This window comes from Galleria mellonella, unplaced genomic scaffold, assembly GCF_026898425.1.
Source record: "Galleria mellonella isolate WM207_F2 unplaced genomic scaffold, CSIRO_AGI_GalMel_v1 utg65, whole genome shotgun sequence".
Taxonomy (NCBI): domain Eukaryota; kingdom Metazoa; phylum Arthropoda; class Insecta; order Lepidoptera; family Pyralidae; genus Galleria; species Galleria mellonella.
The window spans coordinates 8,507,013-8,528,792 of NW_026442138.1; the positions used below are offsets into that span (position 1 = coordinate 8,507,013).

At 35.9% G+C, this 21,780-nt stretch overlaps 1 protein-coding gene across 2 annotated transcripts in view; it reads left to right on the top strand.

Annotated features, from left to right (window-relative positions):
- LOC113519813 (ubiquitin carboxyl-terminal hydrolase puf) overlaps window positions 1–21,780 on the top strand; it is a 46,524-nt gene that overhangs the window by 4,940 nt on the left and 19,804 nt on the right. Inside the window, exons 9-41 of one of the 2 annotated variants that reach the window (XM_052900371.1) lie at window positions 409–527; window positions 1,027–1,141; window positions 2,440–2,611; window positions 2,768–2,935; window positions 3,722–3,849; window positions 4,236–4,314; window positions 4,754–4,992; window positions 5,577–5,757; window positions 6,150–6,327; window positions 6,481–6,778; window positions 7,243–7,609; window positions 8,005–8,184; window positions 8,617–8,947; window positions 9,423–9,547; window positions 9,848–9,967; window positions 10,363–10,485; window positions 10,795–10,947; window positions 13,276–13,387; window positions 14,106–14,320; window positions 14,605–14,773; window positions 15,205–15,431; window positions 16,085–16,288; window positions 16,848–17,020; window positions 17,436–17,602; window positions 17,805–17,898; window positions 18,328–18,505; window positions 18,877–19,017; window positions 19,471–19,634; window positions 20,314–20,440; window positions 20,612–20,722; window positions 20,855–20,931; window positions 21,225–21,333; window positions 21,447–21,605. In XM_052900371.1, the coding sequence (XP_052756331.1) occupies window positions 409–527; window positions 1,027–1,141; window positions 2,440–2,611; window positions 2,768–2,935; window positions 3,722–3,849; window positions 4,236–4,314; window positions 4,754–4,992; window positions 5,577–5,757; window positions 6,150–6,327; window positions 6,481–6,778; window positions 7,243–7,609; window positions 8,005–8,184; window positions 8,617–8,947; window positions 9,423–9,547; window positions 9,848–9,967; window positions 10,363–10,485; window positions 10,795–10,947; window positions 13,276–13,387; window positions 14,106–14,320; window positions 14,605–14,773; window positions 15,205–15,431; window positions 16,085–16,288; window positions 16,848–17,020; window positions 17,436–17,602; window positions 17,805–17,898; window positions 18,328–18,505; window positions 18,877–19,017; window positions 19,471–19,634; window positions 20,314–20,440; window positions 20,612–20,722; window positions 20,855–20,931; window positions 21,225–21,333; window positions 21,447–21,605 (5,503 nt within the window). The remainder of the gene's footprint in view (window positions 1–408; window positions 528–1,026; window positions 1,142–2,439; window positions 2,612–2,767; window positions 2,936–3,721; window positions 3,850–4,235; window positions 4,315–4,753; window positions 4,993–5,576; window positions 5,758–6,149; window positions 6,328–6,480; window positions 6,779–7,242; window positions 7,610–8,004; window positions 8,185–8,616; window positions 8,948–9,422; window positions 9,548–9,847; window positions 9,968–10,362; window positions 10,486–10,794; window positions 10,948–13,275; window positions 13,388–14,105; window positions 14,321–14,604; window positions 14,774–15,204; window positions 15,432–16,084; window positions 16,289–16,847; window positions 17,021–17,435; window positions 17,603–17,804; window positions 17,899–18,327; window positions 18,506–18,876; window positions 19,018–19,470; window positions 19,635–20,313; window positions 20,441–20,611; window positions 20,723–20,854; window positions 20,932–21,224; window positions 21,334–21,446; window positions 21,606–21,780) is intronic. The other variant, XM_052900372.1, reaches the window with a different exon arrangement.

Consider the following 21,780-nt stretch of genomic DNA (forward strand, 5'->3'; position numbering starts at 1 on the left):
TCAATGCAATTTTTCGATTATTTATAATAAAATAGAGGTTTATACAAATTGAGTCTTACTATGATTCATGTAATGTATTTTTTTTTTAACCTCGATGTTAACATGAGTAACATAAACTTATTAGCAGAAGTAATTTAAATGGGGGAAAAAGTACGATACGAGTAGAAGATTGTTCTCTTATTGCTGTGGAGGTGCACTCAGTTCAAAAAATCATTTTATCAAACTTTATTAAGTAAATCATAACAAAAATCACTAGGAACATGTAGTAACGTAAAGTTGTAAATCGTTGGTAATTAATGCTCCTTTCCTCTCTTGGTTTACTAGAATTGAATTCTTACAGAGCTGAGCTCGCTTGTTGTACGTCTTTGTTTAAAATAACTAATAACAAAACTAATGTCTATGTGATAGACGCAACAAGCGTGCAGGTAGCAGCGGCAGCGCCAGCAGCGGTGCGGAGGAGCTGTTGCGGCCACGTAAGAAGAAACTTTACAAGAAACGTCACAAGCCCAACAAAACGAGGCATTTCCGTGAGTGCATGGTCCATATATTTGCTTACATCTAACATTCTATACTACGAATATATGAAAATTACTAACGTTTCCGCTATTTAGTCCGCGCAAAATTGATGTGGATTCTTACTTGAAGTTGTTAAAGTAAAACCAAAATTTCATGTTTCTAAACCCAGCAAGTTTTCGTTGTACATTGATTAGTTGATTAGTTTCTTATACTTACAAATATTATAAAGGCGAAAATGGGTACTTTTATTCATTTTTTATTTCTTGGCGTCTTAGCAGTTAAACAAATTATCTTTTAATTATCTTTTATATACTAAGTGTAGACCAAAGAACTGTTACTTGAAATATAAAAGGACATATAACCGGGTCACGCAAATAAAATCACATCTAAATAACTATTTTTTTTTTAATTTTTTTTTATTAAACAACACTTATTGTTAATGTGGTGATGGAAGAATAAGGAAATGTACAAAAATATAAGGTACTTAGGTGATTAAATTATAAATTTTAGTAGCGACGCAACTGAAGTCCGTCGACCTGGCGGAATCTGTGTCTGAAGTGGAAGAAGAGTCATCGGGTAGCGACACTGCGCACTGCCAACTGCTATGTGATAACGTAGATGCTAGGTTTGTATGTTTTTGTCATATTAATATAACTGAGAAAGATTGTAAAGATATTTATATATTTTATTTTCAATCGCACCTTAATAATTTAGGCGGTACTTGTTTCTAATATACCACATATCAACAAAGTCGTGAAATTTCATTGTGTTATGCAGTGATACTTTTTATAAACTCTTGCAACACTAACAACAACTTTATTTTATATTAGTGTTGCATGTGTTTTAAATTTCTAACATGTAAACAATATAATAAATAGGTTGACTGTAAGAGATCCCTTTATGGGATAAGTCCGCCATTGTACTTATATTAAATCTTGTATCCTTTCTGGAGACTTAGTATGTAATCTCCCTTTGCAAATAGGTACAATAAATGTATTTTTCTCAAACATGCTTGGAAATTTGAGCATTATTTTGACAACCTTCTTCGAGATAAATCGAACTTGCGGTACTAGTTGAGCAGCGGCCGGCAATAGTTGTATGAAAATCCATATCTGTCGTGTTTAGCGGCCAAATAAATTACTATGTAAAATCATATTTGTCGTGTAATTTAAAAATGAAACGATCTTCTACTACGCAACATGGCGAACAAAGAGGTAACTTATCAAAGGTTTAATTTAAATTTCGAACTGGCTTGCACATAGAAAGCTGTTTAGTGAAAAAAAAAAAAAATATTTTGGCGCGTAAAAAACTATTGTTATTAGTTGTTCGTTAACTTCGTCATTGGTTTTAAATACTTTTGTATTTGACAAAATGAGTTCAAGTGAAGACAATGAGTGTAATGAAATTATTTTAACGCCACCTGAAATTCAAGAGGCAGCAAGAGCCGTAGTAGAAAACTTGTTGCCGCCAAAATCTAAAGAAAAATATTTGAAAATTTATGAAAATTTTGTTCAATGGAAGAATGAAAGAAAATCTAAATCCTTATCCGAAAATGTTTTTCTGGCTTATTTCGGCGAACTCGCCAAAAAAGTGAAGCCTACAACGCTTTGGGTCATCTATTCAATGCTAAAATGCACAATTTTAATGAAACATAACGTGAATTTGAATAATTTCCGCGCATTATTTGAGAAAAGTACTATACAAGCCTTGGCCGCAACTAGGCATTGATGGACTCACGTATGTGTGCCTCGGGTTCCCCTCGGCCCACATTCACACGTTCGTCCATCAATGCCTCTCTTGCCGGCCGCTGCAGTAATGTACTATTGCTAAATAACTTGAGTATCCTTAATACACTAAAAATGTTATATGCAAAAGCATCTACTGCATTTTGTTTAAGATGTTTATTGGAACATTACAATTTAGGAGGTTAATGGAGCTGCGGCTATTGGAGAGCTACAAGCGGCGTGGCGGCGACGGCGAGGAGGAGGAAGGCAGCGCTTCGTCCGCTATCTCTCCACACTCGCACCCCCATCTTGGAGATCTCGATGAAGATGATTCCGCGTGCGAAGAGGAACTGGCGAGATTGGCTGCACAGGTGACAATTACACAACAGGCTTTATTAATATTTTAATTAGTTATTATTACATGTTGCATATAAGCTAGTTCTCGCTGCTAACAAACGTTCCTCTCATTGTGTCAGTAACTGTGGTTCTGCAAGGCTTAATATGTAAGTTGCATTGTGAATATGCAGGCGCAGTGCCTAACGGAGTACCAGTCGGCGGCGGGCGTGGGCGGCGGCGCGGGCGGCGTGAGCGGCGCGCGGCCACCGTCGCCCGCGGCGCCGGCCGCCTGCTGCGCCGACGACGTGTGCCGGCCCGGACACACGCTGCTGTGGGACCTGCTGCAGGACGGCGCCATTGTGAGTTGTATGAGCACCGCTACTACGCACACTTGTATAAGAACGTTGATATCAAAGTAGGGATACCTCTAAGTTTTCTGCCAGTTTCCAAAAGTAATTAAACAGGATTGGCAACTGCAGTTAGGCTTTAAAGATGTTAAGAGGCATGCTGGCTACCCATCTCTCGCCCTCCCTTAGTCGATTCTTATGACACCCACTAAAATAATTGAACAAGTTTCAGTGTTTCAGATTGATTATTTGAAAAGTGCTCTAATAGCAAAATAAGTTGATTATTATAAAATAAGTTGCATATACCATTTTGCACTCCAGAAATTTTGTATGTACTGTATTTTTTTTTTTATAAAATTAACAAGTGATTTTGTACAATCAAAATCCTAATTCTTAATAAGAACCTTAGAAAATGTTTGATATTGTAATTACAGTTTCTTTTAAAATCAGAAATATTTACAATTGTTCAATTGTTTGTGAAAATACATGAATAATTACAATATTGCCATGCTTTGGTGAACTTTGTTATGAACACTCTTAACATGTTTCCGGACCATTCCTTGGCTATGTTGGTAAAACCATAACAAATCGTTACCTATTTTACCACCGAGCACAGATCTCCTCGTGACTAGATGATATGGAACTTACTATTACAATACTGGCCATAGGTATGAGGGTTTGTTTTAGTTTTTGTTTCTCTTAGTCCAATGTTTTGTGCTTTCCCAGTTATTATTTTATGATAGGAATAAGTCGTTGAACAATTTCATTGAAAAGTTATAAATGAGTGTTTTTTTGCAGGAACAACTAGGAGAAGGTTTAGCGCTAGAGGCAGAGAAAGCGTTGTGCGCCTTACTGTGCTTCAGTACTGATAAATTTATACGGATAAAATTTATTGAAGGGTGCCTGGATAACCTCGCTAATCACAGGTAATATCATGTAATATTATTTAATGTTTTTGTATTATAAAAAAAGGAGTAACTTGTATTTTTTATATTTGTTACCTCATAACTCCATAATATAAAAACCTATTTGGTAAATTCTTTTTTTTTTTTTTTTGTAAATGATTCTTTCATGATTAAGAGGTTCTTCCATACAATATTTATCTTTACCTTTATAAAAATTAATTATTAGCAATAAGACGGCCTTTTGAATTGTTTCTCATTAAAATTTTCGGTATTTATTATTTTTATGAATGGTGCAATACAGTGTAAATAAATAAATACTTGGTCAATTATAAATAAATATAAAATGTTAAATTGTATGAAATTATTGGTTTTGCTATATTGATCAAGTCTTTATTGTATTTTTTCAGATCTGTAGCAGTGTCGCTTCGCCTCCTGCCAAAGCTATTCTCTTCCTTTCAACAACTTCGCGGCATGGATATGCATCAGGTACCGATTAACATGTCAACTGCTTTTATTCTGGATAGACAGTCTAGTTAGGTAATATTTGCATTACTTATTTAATTTCTTTTCTGTTTAAGATTTAAATGTTTATTAAAAATAAGCTCTGGTATATTTTTAAATAATAATTTAGCTACCAGAGCACTTTTCAAATTACTTAGATACTTAAATATTGAAAATTATTCTGATAAGTCAGATATTGCTATACTTTGGCATCAAATCAAAACTACAAATATGTAATTTTGATTTGACTATTATTTATTATTAATTTAATTTATATTATTAATAGAAGAACTAGTAAGTTCTTCTTTTAATAGACGAAGATAGAGTCCTCGCGTCTATGAAATCTACTTTTAAATTAAAAGTGTGTGTCCTAAATATGCGAATGTAAGACATTGATACAAGATGTGGGTGTCTGGCACGGCAGGTGGTGATGTGGGCGGAGCGCGAGCGCGGCATGATGCGGCTGTTCCTGGAGGACCTGCGGCACTACACGGCGCAGGCGGGCGGCGCGGCGGGCGGCGCGGCGAGCGGCGCGGCGAGCGGCGCGGCGGGCGGCGGCCGCGGCGCCGAGCACGCGCACTACGCGCACATCACCGAGCTCACCGTGCGCCTGCACTTCCTCACCGCCATCTTCTCGCCCGTCGGCTCACCGCAGCACTTCAGGTCAGTCGCTGTTGCCACTATATCATTACTACTATTTTACATCTTTTAAAATACAAGAGAAAATGGATGCCTATGTAAAGAATTTTTATCGGACGATCGCAGCGCGTCTCCTCGAGGTTACTGGTGACCCGAAAGCTGGCAATTACTTTGCGCAAAAGATAAAATTAGCAATCTAAAGAAGTAATGCCTCCAGTATCTTGGGTACACAGCCTCGGTGTGGTCGGTTATTTATAATTAGTGTTATTATTAAAGAAGTTGTATCTTAATTTTATAAAGATTAAAATAACTGGTTTTGTTAGAGAAAAATATATCGATAAGCTAAAGCTATGCAGCTCGTTTCACTAGATAAAAAAAAAATTCTTAAATAATTGTAACAGATTTTCTTAATTTCATTTGGTGTACATAACAGATTAAATATTGTATTGAATATAAATAGGTAGTATTGAATATTGTTCAGAGACTAATCATTATGGGGTCTGATATTACAAATGTCCCGTCTTTGTAAGTTGTAAGTCCAAATAATTTGTATTTGAAATTTGTTTTTATATAGAGTTTGCTAATATGTATGTTTATATATCGTACAGATTAACAGTTGAACAAGTAGAAGAATTGTGGCAATGCCTAGTGGTGCGAGGCAGTGGCGAGTGCGCGGACTGTCTTTACTCGTGGCTACTCTCGCACACCAAGTCACCAGAGCAGCACGCTCTCGGATTGGACGCGTTACGGTTCTTGTATGTTGAGAAGATGCCTACTTTAGATCCTGAAGTGAGTATTGTGCGACACAAGTAATCTTATTTCAGATAAAAAAAAAAAAAACAGAAGATGGCTGTAGCCCGTGTTCTTATGTTATGTTGTCGCATTGCTTTTAAATACGCTTAATGAAATTTGGACAAATCGAGTGATTCTAACAGCAACATTCGATTGAAATCTTTGACTGTGTTTTATTAAGATTGGGCAATGAGCTTGCTACTCATTCTATTTAAATAAATATCGCCAATTGATATATTGAGGATGAACTGTGCATTGCTTAATGAAGGAGGCCTAAATGAGAGTAATCTCATATCGGCATATGTCAGATATTGTATTATGACGTGTTACATTGTATAGCTATCGAATTGAGCAGTCGGCAAGCAGTTTACCGTTTCCATTTGTTGCAGACGATAAGCATAATGGGTTTGAGCCTGTACCAGCAGCTGTGCAACCTGGCCCGCATGGCGCTAGGCGCGGGCGACGGGCGCGACTCTCACGACTCACGTGACCCCCGCAACTCACCGCACCCACACGCACTCGCTATGGACCATCTGTGGAAGATCGCTCTTAGGGCTAACAGTACTGGTAAGTGAAATAATCGATATAAATATTATTAAAATATGAATATCATATTTCAAATTAAAATACCGTTTTACTCACTAGCACTACTTCCCGCCTTACACAAATGGCTTTTGCCATTATAAAATAGAATTGTTCTATTGATTTATATAATTCCAGATGTATCCATGGGGGCAATCCAGTACCTAAATAGCTATTACATGGGACAGCAGTTACAGCAAGAAGATGATTTTGTCTCTAAGTGTATGTTCCATCTCTCTTCCGCTGCCGAGAGGCTCATATCGAAAGAACAGGATGACGAGAGTTCGATTACTCCAGAGAAGCAGGAGATGAAAGAAGCAGAGAAGACATCTGATAAACAAAATATTTACGAGCACATGACAGAAGAGGCGGCTTTGCAATGCATACAAAGAGCACTTTTGTTGTTGAAAACACATTTAGACACATTTAAAAGAAGGTAAATTTAAGATGATTGTTTCAATCTAGGCTGCATTGCTCTAATTTTTTTCATAGTATAATAAATCTATCAAGGGTCTATTGGAATCAAGGTTGCGGTTAGTGTGATGACTATCTTAGTTTTTTTTTTATACAACTTAGAATGTCAAACAAGCTTGCGGCCCACTTGATGGAAAGTGGTAACCGTCGCTTGTAGACATGAGCAGTACCATGGACATAACATAGTATACTGTTTCGCCCATGATACCCCCCATGCGTTGCCATTCCTGAGGACTCAGGTGTTACTTCTCTGTACTCAGTAAATTCACGCCGTTCAAACCGAAACACAGCCATGCAAACACAACTGCTTCACGGTTAAAACATGAATGGGACAGTAATATAATGTAATTGACAGGTAATATAATTTTGTAAATTATTGTATTTTGAACACCTTGAAGATCTTTATTGTTTGTGTATGTGATGCAGATATGCGTACCACTTACGGCGGTGGGCACTAGCGGAGTCAGGGGCGTGGGAGGGCACGACGGCAGCAGGCGGCGGCGGTGGTGGCGGCGGGGGTGGCGGCGGCGGCGCGGCGGGCGGGGGCACGGTGCGGCTCACGCTGCAGCCCGCCGGCGCCGGGCCCCGCGCCACGCTCACGCTCCACCAGACCGACTTGGTTGCACACCTGCGCGCTCACGTACACGTCTGGTGGGAGAAACAGATACAAGGCGAAGACGGTGTTACGGCGTTGTCCACTGACGGGCCACTCCGTATGATAACGCAAGGCCAGGAGCTCACAATTGACTATGACGAGCGGACCTTATATGATATGGGGTTTAAAGACAACCAGGTAAATAATTTGAAATTTTTTCACTTTTTGTTATGTATATGAAACATCTATCTTTATGTTTTGATAATATGTGTTACAAAACACTTGCTTGAATAATCAGAATATGCTGCAATGAAATAGTTCAGTGTATGATGTAAATGTCGATAATTATCATGCCATGTTGAATGGTGAATGGTAAATATAAAAATCCAAATGTAGAAATTACAGGGAGGGAAATCTCTGTATTGTTCGAGAGAGATTGTCACTTTTGATGAATTATTGACAAAGGTTAATCATGGAATTTATATTAGAGAGGAAAGTGAGAGCACATTTTTCTTTTTTTCTCGTTACTTTGCATATTAGTCGAGTAACGAGTACTTAAGACCAGATTTCCACATTCCGCCATGTGCCGGCAGCTGGTGTTCGTGTCGGTGGGCGTGGGCGGGCGCGGCGCGTGGGCGGAGTGGCCGTCGGCGCAGCCGGCGCCGGCGCGGGCGCGGCTGCCCACGCTGCTGCTGCTCGACCCCACTTACTTCCACCATTTGTTCACGCTGATGCAGGCACTCGGCCGCATGAAGGAGCCCGGTGCCAATGGGGTCAGTCCATATCTCTTTCTTAAACATTTCATTCCAACATTCTCATTTTAATACTTATTTGGTAATAATCATATTTTATAAGTAAATAGGTTCAGTATAATGTCAATTATATTGATTTTATAACAATGTAATTTGTGTGTGCATTGTAGACTTTATAAATTATAGAATTCTTAAAGATTAAAAGTTTATTTTCTCAGTTGTAATGTCTTCACGAGATTATAAACAGGTCTTATAGTAATATATATCTCTTATATATAATTATTACTTTAATAAATACTATACAATTCTTAAATATTCAATAATAACAAAAACGATATTGATTTTTTTTTAATAAATAACTTTGTTAAACTTATTTTAATCAATAAAATGTTTCAAATTGTTAGAAAACTAAGTTTATGAGAACTGTTCGATATGTGGCCAATATTTTTACAGGAACCAGTAGCCCATACGAAAGCTCAGCTTCTATCGCGACGAGTATGGGATATTTTACAGGCTGTACCATTAAACCCTACCCTCCTGGAAGCGTTCCAGAACCCAGCTGAGAGCAAACTACCGGAACTATTAGATCCAACCAGTCCACAAAAGCTTATGTATTCTTTACACATTATAGACAAATTGAGTTCAAATAATAATAGTTCAAATGTCAAGGAAGCTTCTGGCAGTGCTGAAAAGAATGAGGAAGATAAAATGTCAGTTGAGAATTGGAATGAGTTATTTATAAAGAAGGGCGGATTGAGATTACTTTATGACATAATGATGTCTGGTGAGTATGATAGTCAGTGATTGAAAAAAAACTACAGTCACATAATACATTTTTAAAACCTTGTCTTTGAATTTTTAAACAGTTCTATTATTTGTTAAAAAAGTTATATCGTCATCTTGCTACAATTGTTGAAATGTGTTAATGTATATTTAAAAATATTATGAAATATGCCTTGAATAATTTCACCCATAATAATATTTTTTTTATTTCCCTAATAATTTAAAAAACATTCAATGAATGTGTATTCACTTTTTGAAATTATAAAAGGGATTAACATAACCATGTTTCTGTTTAGTTATCTGTCAATGACGAGAATGAAGTGTGATCAATATTCTCGTGATCCACAATCGAGCAAAATTTTATTATCAATTACATGTAAATAATACGTTCATTTTAGTTTAGGGGACTAGATGTCGCTGTGTAACATGTCCAAGGGTATTATTATCTTTATTTATTATAAGGCACACTGTTGCAGGTGTATTACAAAGAAGCGATGACAGCGAATGGAGGCAGGACTGCCTTGCATTACTACTACAATTACTCTGTCGCATTGGCACTCTACCGTCCTCGGATCCTGCACAAACACCCAAATTGCATCCGGTTAGTAAACCTGTTAAAAAAAAATAATTTTATTGATATGTACAAATTTTCTTCTTACTTGGGAATAAAATCACTTAAGACATTTAATGAATAAAATTCAAGTGTGAAGACAGTTCAAGTGTAAGTTATCATCACATGTTGATTTATTCTTATTTGTTTGAAAAATATCTTTTAATTTAGAGCAAACATCCATTTACAAAATTTCATTAAATTCAGTTGAGCGATGTCAGTGATTAGCAGAAATGAAAGTCATGATATGGGTTTTTTATACATATAATAATTAAAATTTTTATTTTATAGGCATTGTTGTCTCTGATGAACGTAGAGGAGACGACGGAGCGGTTAATATCAATACTTTGTGAAGCGGCAGCTCTTAAGGAACCCACTACATACAAGACTGGATTTTGGGGTCGGGCACAGGTAACTTCTCTAACATTTAGGTATTTATTAATTTTGACATTTGTTTGCTATTGGAGCATTTTTTTTAGTCATTTGAAAATATTAAAAATCTTTTAAAGTGCCGGAATTATCAGTCAGATAATTTCGGCACCATAATGATTAGTTCTGATTTAAGAGTCTTCATATTGAAGTGTGGCAACATTGGAGTATTCTGGTCTTCCTTCACTAGTATGCAATAGCTATCTAACGAAGACGCTCGTCACTTGTTACACATCAAATACGTTTTATTTTATGAGGTTCCATAAAATAAAAGGTATTTGGTGGACGTTCCGTTATCTTAAGTTTAGGAACTCCTGTTCTATTGTTTAATTTTAAAAAGTGAATGCTTGCAGCGTGTTTGTACTGTATCGTCGCAGGTGGTGCAGCACGCGATGCGGGTGTGCGTGTGGTGGGCGCGGGGCGGCGGAGACGCGGTGGCACTGGCCTGGTCGCTGCGTCGCGCCGCGCCGCGTCTGCTGCTGGACGACGCCGACCCGGCGGTACTGCGCCCTCTCCTATGTCTCTACTGGCATTTTAAATAACGGGGGGGACTATTTTACGCGGTTTGATCTGGATATTTATTATATTATATCCGGATGTATATTCAGTACTCTGTATTAAAGTAGATTTTTTTTTTCTTTTCTTTTTTTGTAATTTTTTTCAAATAGTTAATATTATGAAGTTTCATAGTCTCCTTTTAAAAAATAAAAAAATTGTAAAGAAGACAAACTCCGTAAAGAGTAAAATTATTGTATCCTAAGCTTAAGTATTCAGGACTACAAAATCTTGGGTTGGGTTGTGGGGTGCAGGTACGTCGTGAGGCGGGCAGCGCGCTGTACCGGCTGTGTGCGGGCGGTGAAGTGGCAGTCCTAGCGCCGCTACTGCAGCTGCTGCTCGAACATCTACCACGTGCCGCGGACATGCGCCCGCACCACCACCACCACCATTATCATCACCACGAGGTCTGTGTGCCCTTATCATATGGCAGCCTCAGTGTAAGGAACAAGCAGTGATGAACCAGCCTTCGGCATATACAATTTTTATTGTGTAGTAATCCAACCAGCCTTAGGCTGGAATTAGGGGAGCACGGGGGAATCAGAGCCACAGGGTAATGGGAGTTACTCTAGTTTACATGCTTCTTGACAATTTAGACCCTGTTTTGTTTTAACGTATTACAAAAGGACGCGGGAGGGGTGCATATGCCTCGTTGTGTCACCGTTTAGTTGACTTTTAGTACACAAATAAATAGCACGTCAGTTTTTTAAGCTATTCATCTAATTTTTGACAACATTCAAGGACAAATTGTGAGTTTTTAATTTATTTTATTATTAGTATTGCTTCTTTTATCTTATAGATTTATCATTAGAGTATCGTATAAAAAGGTTAATTTATGTAAATAAGCAATTGTATTTTGACAATTATATGAAAACCTAAAAATGAGTATTTGGGGAAATGGGAGTCGAATGGCTCTCATTACCCACTTCATTTCTTGTAGTTTTTTTTCAGATGCCTTGAAAACAAGATAGGATTACGGATAAATATCAGTGGAATCTGGTTACTACACCTTGCTATCAAGAGAGTCAATGAAGATGGAATATCTCTGCAGAAGGCTGCCCAAGAGTTTAATATTCCATATAGTACTTTGCAAAAAAGGTATCGCAGAGCAGTACAAACCAATCCTCGTCTCGGAAGGAAACCAATATTTTCTCCAACTCAAAAACAAATTTTGGCGTATCATCTCATTCACATGTCGAATCTTTTTTACGGCTTAGACTCCATGAAATTTAGAAAATTTGCATAAGAGTGTGCTGAACAGTTAAAGATATCTCATAATTTTAATAAGGAACTTAAATGTGCGGGACCAGACTGGCTTAAAGGATTTTTAAAAAGAAATACTAATATCAGTGTTCGCAAACCTGAGTCAACTAGTATTAACAGAATTGAGGGATTTAACAGAGTAGAAGTAGAATTATTTTACAAAAATCTTGAGGAACTAATGATAAAAAATAATAATGCAGCGCACCAAATATTTAATGTAGATGAGACGGGAGTGTCTACAGTGCAGAAACCAGGAACAATTTTAGCAAAAACAGGTCAAAAACGAGTTGGTACTGTCACTTCTTGGGAGAGAGGAAAGACAGTCACTGTTGTTTGTGCAATGAGTGCTTCTGGCGTTTATGTGCCTCCTATGTTTATATATCCGAGACAACGTCATTCTCCTCTTTTAGAGAAAGATGGTCCTCCGGGTGCAATTTACGATTGTTCAAAAAATGGATGGACAAATGAAAATCTATTTTTTAAATGGTTGCAACATTTCAAAATGTTTGTAAAACCGAGTAAGGAAAACAAAATATTGCTTATTCTAGATAATAATAACAGCCACTCTACTTTAGAAGCATATGAATTTTGCAAAGCTAACTACATCAACATGTTGTCTACACCACCACACTCCTCGCATCGTTTGCAGCCCCTAGATATAACATTTTTTGGTCCTCTAAAAAAAGCATACAATCACAAATGTGACCTATATCTCAAATCAAAAAATATGATTAAAATCACAGTGTATGATATGCACATGCCCAATATTCAGATAGTGATTCTGCCAAAAATTATGTTTGTGATTTTTGTATGAGGCGATAATTGTTTTTAATTACATATAATTATCTATAATTTTGCATGTTCCTAAAGATAATATAATTGTATTTTGAATGAGAATAAGTTTAGTTTATAAACACATGAGGAAAATGTATAATTATACAATATTTTGTTACATATTGTTATTGTGGTTACCATTACCCCGATGGATCTTATTGCCCCTATTTCTGGTTCTAATTACCCCGTACTCTTGGCAATGGGAGCCAATGTTACTTTTTTTTTAAGTAAGAATTATTTTCATTTTAAGTAGGTTTTTTTTAATTTCTATATTAACTATATCTTATAGCTTATCCTAAGCCTGATTAGTTACATTATAATTAAAAGAAAAAATTAAAATAAAAAGTGATTTATACAAAAAGTTATTTAAGTTTTAGCTTAAGTGGCGCCAATTCCCCCGTGCTCCCCTATATGATAATTCAAGAGATATTACTCTTTCTAAACATATCAGTGTTGGAACAAATATAAGTTGGAGACACTATTTTTTTTTAAATCAATTTCAATTTTCTGCATGGTTAGGACGAGGTAAGAAATAAAAAAACAAAAATGTATGAAATTTTTAAGGAACATTCTATTTTATTTTTCCTTCATAAATATAAAAGGCAGGCTATAATTGTTGGTCAATTCTAATTTCACAGGTGGTGCATCATCACGCAGAAGAAGGCAAGGAACCATATGGTCCCGCTTGTCGGGATTATTTTTGGCTTGTTTGCAGACTGATAGATGGCCTGCCTGAGGAGTTTTTTAAAGGTAACTTTTTGTATCTTAAAAATGTGTGTTTCTATAAATCATAAATAATAACTGAGAATTTTAATTACGATAATCATAATCCCAGGGTTGTAAATTGTAAATGTAATGTAAATTGGACTCTATTTTCCGCGCTTAGCCTCTCATTTGTACTATGTTATACTAGTAATATCACGTTATATTAATATAAATAGAAATAGTCTAGGATTACAAATTAAGCCACTAACAGGTTCTTAAAAATAGTAACAAAATAGATCAGTTTAGCAGTACTATATATGAGGCAATAAGTATTTATTCGTTAAATTGCAATTACCTGTGATATGATAATTTAGTCTATGGCATGTTCCATGAAACATGAATGCATGAAATGTTAAATAAGTTCCTAACATTATATTTCATATCAGCACTTATGTGAAAAAGACTATTTTCCGCGCTTAGCGTCTTATTTGGGCCGTTGTGCGTATCGCATATCAGTACTTAAGAATTAATATAAAATAATATTGTAATTAGTTATGATCAGAGTATTCTTCATGTAAATCTGAAATACACCTGTTTACAATCATCAACGAGTGTGTTTCACTCTTTATCAACCTCCTTCATTGCTCTTCTCTTATGTCATCTTAAACGAGAAAGAGTGGCGTTATTGTGGTCTTATTCCGTCACCAAAGTCCTTTAAAATTAAAAATGTGAAAATTAAAAGCTATTTTATGCCTTCCACCAGAAGGCGCCACATCCGAAGACAGCGGGGCCCCGGACTTAAACGAATTGTGCGAGCAGATCCGAGCGTCTTTGGAGAAACGTGAGATTATCGAGCGACGCACTGAGCCGTGCACGCCAGATGATGGCCTCTACGGACAGTTGAGTCTGTTGACTCACCTGCTGAAACATCCTCTTAGGTTTAAAACTTCTGAGCAGGGTACTAGGACATTAGAAATGGTAAGTAGTTCTTGAGTGCTTCTTTAAATTCACGATTAAGTTCTTAAATAAATAAAATAGATTATATAATAAAATAAATAAATAAAATAAATTAGAAAATGAAAAAAGAAGGTTCTGATAGATAATGCGATGTTTAGATACAGAATATGTTGTCACTGTTTTACTATTATGTTTTTATTACTTTTAATAAGTAATAAATGTTATGGTTTATGCATTTGATTTTTACGTCCCTTATTAGTGCGTTAGTGCGTTAGTGTTTATAACGTATTTTTTATTCTATTCAGGTATTTGGATTTTTATTCGATGTTCCTAACCCCGAAAGACGTAATCTGCCAAAGTGCAAATCGCAGAAGTCCCGAGCAGCCGCTTATGACTTATTAGTGGAGTTGGTGCGCGGGGCACCTGATAACTATATGGTGTTACACCATAAGTTGATGGAACATCATAAACCTGGTCAGTATAAACTTTTTTGTAATCTTTTTTTTTTTTCATATTATTATTTTTATTCAACGAAGATTGAGTAGGAAACTGGGTTGATAACACATAATTGCCTTCCCTTCCTCTTATTTTTTCGATGGATTATCATAATACTTAAATATAATATATGTTTTTACAATTCTATTCTCGCAGTGAAGATTTACTATACTACTTTATTTATATTTTTATACTGTTTTGTAGCAACTAATGCTAAAAGGTTAAAATATGAGCATTACTGATTCTAAAGAAACTCTAACATGCTTTTTAAAGAAGCCTATACACAGGAATCTCTTTCTGTAATTTGTGCGGTCGCTAGAGGATATTCTTCTGAAATTGCACAGTACGTTATCGTAACACACATCGTTGTGGTCCTTCGTTCCGGATACTAAATAGCGGTCGTTTGGTAGGCGGATCGTCAGTTTATCCATGGGACTACTGGCCGGCGGAGGAGTCGAGGTCGGAGTGCGGGTATGTGGGGCTGACGAACCTGGGCGCCACTTGCTACATGGCGTCGTGCATGCAACACCTGTACATGATGCCACAGGCGCGCGCCGCCGTTCTCCGCGCCGACGTCGCTGCAAGTCGCCATGCGCCTACGCTGCACGAGATGCAGCGCATGTTCGCATACCTCATGGTACGTGCACTCTTTCTAGTCTCATAATAGCTTGCAACTTTTGAGGTCTTATTACATTACGCAATATATCAGAAATCACTGTTATTCACCTGATGAAGATCAAGGAGGGTATCATGGGCTAAACAGTACACTCTGTTATGTCCATGGTACTGCTCATGTCTATAGGCGACGGTTACCACTTTCCATCAGGTGGGCTGTCAGCTTGTTGGCCATTCTAAGTTGTATAAAAAAATCAATTAACCCACGTGTTATTTTAACAACTTTAATATTTATAATACATTAGAATTAGTAAGATATATTTTATAGTTTTATTTCACTGTTAAATGTATATGATTAATATCCACATGAATTTATTTTTCAAACATACTAGATGAAGTTATTATTTATTGTCTGTTTAATTTCTTAGAGTGAAGAGACAATCTTAAAAAGATTTTTTTTGGACAGTATTTAAAGTAAAATATCTTCCCTATGTAAAATTTTTGAACGCAATAATTAATTTCAGTATTAATTTAAAGAAAATTGAAGTAGTATCTTTTTGTTATAAAAGTTGACCAATATAATTGAAATCTGCTTTTACGACTATATTACGCAATACTAAATATTAAGCCATCTTTTAAGCATACCTTTTATATCATAGCTTTTGTCTGCAACAGGAAAGTGAAAGGAAAGCCTACAACCCACGTAGTTTTTGCAAAGTATACCAAATGGATCATCAGCCACTGAACACCGGCGAACAAAAAGACATGGCGGAGTTTTTCATAGACCTCGTTTCAAAACTCGAAGAGATGACGCCAGAGCTTAAGAAACTCGTGAAGACACTGTTCTGCGGTGTTTTGAGTAATAACGTAGTTTCATTGGTAAGTTAAAGCTTAACTATATAATATAAATTGTATTTTTTTTTTTATATTTTTACAAACCTAAGTGAGAACTGACCAATTGCTTCTCTTTCCAGATTCATTTATATATATTTAAATATGTTATTTAATCGGCAGCTTTAGTAAATAGCTTAACCAGAAAATTGAGAATGGGGTGTGTGTTTACTTAGACGATTATAATAGTTATTTTGTAATGATAATAGTATGTCACCTTTATTATCGTTAGATTCTGATGGAGTATTAGTGAAGGATGATAGTTTAGGATGAAAGCGGATTAGAAGGCCCATCGTGAGAACGCACCAAAATGTAACTATGAGTCTCCAAAGGGGATCACGAAGAAGTTGACTTGACAGGCTATATTGCTAGTTATTAAACTCGTAAAAATATAAGACTGTAAAAATTATGTTAAGAGTTAAGGCGAAACGTGTGATGATACTATTGTTTAACCATTTGTAAAAATCACATCCTCCTCTCGTCCTATTGCATTACTTTCAATGATTCTAAATGATCCATATTTGATTATAATTCATTTATTTTGAAGGACTGTCCACACGTATCGCGGACGCTGGAGGAGTTTTACACGGTGCGGTGCCAGGTGGCGGACATGCGCAACCTGCATCAGAGCCTCGACGAAGTCACTGTCAAGGACACGCTCGAGGGCGACAACTGCTACACCTGCTCACAGTGCGCCGCTAAAGTGCGAGCCGAGAAACGGTACCACCTACCATTAAATATAGTATTCATTTATTTATAATGTTTTTTAATTATTATTTATTTGAAATATAAGACAAAATGAGCAGCGTAAAAACAATATAACGTGTAGGGTCATACATAATATACCCCACCTCATCATCTCGTAAGTTTGATTACCTCACGAGTCTCATACACGAAGTTGACAAACTATAGTGGAAATATACTAAGGGAGTAGAGGTTTTTTATTAAGAGCTTCATTGCTAGCGAGATGATAGGTGGATAATGAAAAAGCAGGCCCATCGTGATGAATATATATATATATATATATATACCTCCACTCGATTTGAGGTCCCCACACCCTTGCCGTTTCCTTGTTTGTTTAATTATGTCATTGTCATATCCAAAGCAACCTTTAACAAACTGTACAATGTTTTAGGGCATGTTTCAAGAAACTACCGCGTATACTGTGCTTCAACACAATGCGGTATACGTTTAATATGCTCACTATGCTGAAGGAGAAGGTCAACACGCATTTTTCGTTTCCGATGCGCCTTGACATGTCCGGATATGTCGAGAAACACCTTATGCCAGCGCAGTATCAAGGTATTACAACCAATTCTATGTACTTACACTGTCAATATTTTGTACAAAAAGCTTCTTTTATATATCACTGAAATATTATAAATATATTTCACTGATTGAAGTATTTTTCTTCTTCTAATGATATATTTTTAATTGAGAGGAAATAAGTATGAGCCTTAACAATAATATATATATTATAATTTGGTATTTATAATTTTTATAGAAGAAAAAAGAAAGTCATCTGAAGGGAAGAAAGATGGAGAATCGAGCCCGACTACAGAACCTGAAGATAATTCGGAATTCGAAGAACATTATGAGTAAGTACTTTTTTTGGACTCTCAATATGTAGTATGTAATAGATGTATCAACGTCATACAAATTTGACATTAATCTTAAAATTATGCCAGAGATTTGATATAAAATTCTGTGAAAACTCATATTTCTTATTTTATCGACATCAATTTTAATTTAATCATAAAAAATTTATTGAATTATAAATTTTTTAGGCATACATAAATTTTTTACGTCTACAAACACGTATGCCTTGCAAACTTGCTAAATATTAGCCTATGCAAATAGGAAAATATTTATTAAGTTTTTAATGCATAAAAGAAAATTTTATCTTTCTCAACCAGAACGTGCAAACTCTTACGCATCCTTGCCCAATATCCGCAGAATGTAAACATACCTTTATTTTTTTAGTTTTAAAAAAATCTGTACTAAAACATTTTTATGTATACAAATAGGTACGAATTAATCGGTGTAACGGTGCACACGGGCACGGCGGACGGTGGACACTACTACTCGTTCATCCGTGACCGCGAGCACGAACACCGCGATCGGTGGCTGCTGTTTAATGATGCAGAGGTCAAACCGTTCGACCCCGCGCACATCGCCGCCGAATGCTTCGGGGGCGAGATGACTGTGAGTCCTTCCCCACTTGTTTTCTTGCTAACTTAATGCATTTATTTATTTAAAATGAATTTAAATAAATAAATATATGAATTTAGATAGATGAATTGATTCATTTTGAGTTGACGTCTTTGATGATTATGTAGCGGTTTAACTAAACATTTGTATTTATAAGTATGTTTGTTTGTATTCTGTGTATTTCTCTGTATACGATATGACACTAAGTGGTTCCTTTCTCTGCCCCATGTATTTATGTCTCATACATACATACATTTATAATATTGGTGGAATGATTACACTGTCCACAATTTATGTATAATTTTATTATATACCTGTATGTTTATTAAATGCTTATTAAACTTTTGATTTATTTTGTATTTTAGAGTAAAACCTATGATTCAGTGACGGAGAAGTTTATGGATTTCTCATTCGAGAAAACGAACAGTGCATACATGTTGTTCTACGAATTGAGTCCGCCTCGGAGCCAGCGCGGCTCCGACTGCGGCCAGCAGGAGGAAGCACAGGTATTGAGGAAAACTTTTACTATGACTTTACTTATCCTATAGATGTAGAAAGATGAAGCGAAAGTGAATCTCTTTGTTTCTTTTTTTATATTGTTACGTAACTGTTCGTTATATTACTGAACAAATTCAGATAAAATTAACATAAAATGTAAATATTATTAAAAAATTGTGGTACATAAACAGAATTATACTGAACTTACTACTTGTCAGTCAGTAAGTATTGAGTTGACATTCATCGTGATCCGACGACAATTTTCGAGAAATTGAAAGATTTGTTGCGTTATTTTTAATGTTATTCAAATTTGGGGAGAAATTCTTCCTTTCCATGTTTTTTTCTCTATATGTGCGAGCTACTGCCTCGATCACAGACTTCGTACCAGTATATCACGTCACTGTACCTATTGGTATGGTGTGAATTTTCATGTGTATGCACGGGCGCTTGCCGTGTTACAGTCGTCGACGGCGGAGGAGTGCGGGTCGGCGGCGCGGGAGGGCCGCAGCGAGGGGGAGGGCGGAGAGGAGCCGGTGGAGCTGCCGCATGATCTGCTGCAGTGGATCTGGGATGACAACATGCACTTCCTGCACGACAAGAACATCTTCCAGCATGCGTACTTCACGTATGTGTTACTGCCATCACAGATAATACTATACTACTAAATAAATAATTTATCATAGCACAACTCGATATAAGCAACAATTAGATAGTAAAATGTATGAGGACGCTATTTGTTTGATTTTAAGTGGTCCTCTCTCTTTTCAACAAATTGGTGCCACTGAAAATTATGGACATGAAAATCAGAATTACTATAATTAGTGTAGAATTAGGAATAAATAAATATTCCTTTATATCCTGAATTTTCCGTCGACGAGAATGTTATATTGTGTACATTCGCAATATCAAAAAACGGTAGTATTTTAAAGTATATAATTAAGTAGCTGTTATATTTTAAAATTAGCTGATAGATAATCAATATAATTTTGCTACACCCAAACAGAGTTTCATATACTTACTCATCATAAGAACATTGTAACAACTCTATATTATGTACATGAATGCATTATAATAATAAAGAAATAAATAAATAAAATATATGCAATATTATTTATTATGAAATTACTTAACATTATTGTCTCAGCACACTTGGATTCTTAATAAATTTGTAAGCAATTTTCACAAAGACAAGATTCAATCATAATTTCTTCTTCTTTGATTTCGGATGTAGAGGTGAGAATAGTTTGCAGCTAATAAAATCATAATTATATGTATTAATTGTAATATACAACAAATTGTTCTAGTTTCATGGGTCAGATGTGCAGTTCAGTACCTCAGTCGCTGCTGACGTTGCGGCCAGAGGTTACCGAGGTGGCTGCGAGGCTATCCACTTCGTTCTTCATTGAAACTTTCATACATGCTAAAGAGAAAGTGAGTATTTTTAGTAACTATTTATGTGGATGCCAATTGTTTCCTCTGTGGGTTTTTTTTTATAAATTTGTTGAGTATTATACAGTAATTGTTTGGATGGAACAAGGAACAACGAGATCAGTTAGAGTTATTACTTTCTATATGTGTTTATATAATATGTCAAATGTACAGCCGACGATGGTATCGTGGGTGGAGCTGGTAACGAAGCAGTTCAACGCCTCCGCAGCGGCGTCGGAGTGGTTCCTTGGACACATGGCCGACGACACATGGTGGCCTATGCAGGTACAAATAATAATGTTTTTATTACTGTACTCATCAGTTTAATCGCTTGACGTAATGTAAATGATTAATATTAAAATGTTTTTAATTCTTTTAATGTTATATCAATGTGTGTACATTTTATTTTTATTACAGGTTCTAATAAAATGCCCGAATCAGATGGTTCGGCAAATGTTTCAACGTCTTTGTATGCATGTTATACAAAGGCTCAGGTATGTACTTATTAACCAAATTTCAATATATTTTTCACTTTGATACATTGTTTATATATTTGTTGTATTGAACACATTTACATGTACATGATAATCGAGGATATAATGGCATACAAAAAAAATCAATTTTTACACTCACAATTAAGTAATAATGAGTAATAGTAGGACCTATAGGAGTAACTGTGTCGTTTAAAATGTCATTAAAATGTGATACGAGTACAAATAGGATAAATTGTCTTACAATGTTTTACAACATTAAAAAAATAATTTCACAAATATATGTTTTGTTTCAGATCTAGTCATTGTGCCTTATACCTTCAGGGTATGGAGGATGGAGAGGATAATAACAAGTTAGGGGAAGCAAGTTGTGTTACTAGGTTTATAAGGATGTTATTATCATTGGTAAGTTATTTATTTTTGGTGATAAAAATGGGTTTATAAAGAAGGTTTTGTTCATTGAAAATAAGGGCCACATTAGGTATGTATATTCTGATGAAATTATGATGTTTGTCTAGATGGAAAATGGTGCTCGGTCCCATCTGCGTCACCTAACGGAATATTTTAGTTTACTGTACGAGTTTAGCAAGATGGGCGAGGAAGAGGGCAAGTTTATGCTGCGTATTAACGCCATCTCTATGATGGTGAACTTTTATCTAGGACAAAACTCAGCCGTGGTAAGACATTTATAATATTTGCCTTAGATAAGATAGACTACTTTTATGTATTCTAGACTTAACCGTTTGACTCCTTTGCTTAATTTGAATGTACATATTTCATTTCATATTGATTTTGCAGTGTTGCTTCTATAATGAAACGATTTAGTCAAATTGCTGTTTGCTCTTAACAGCG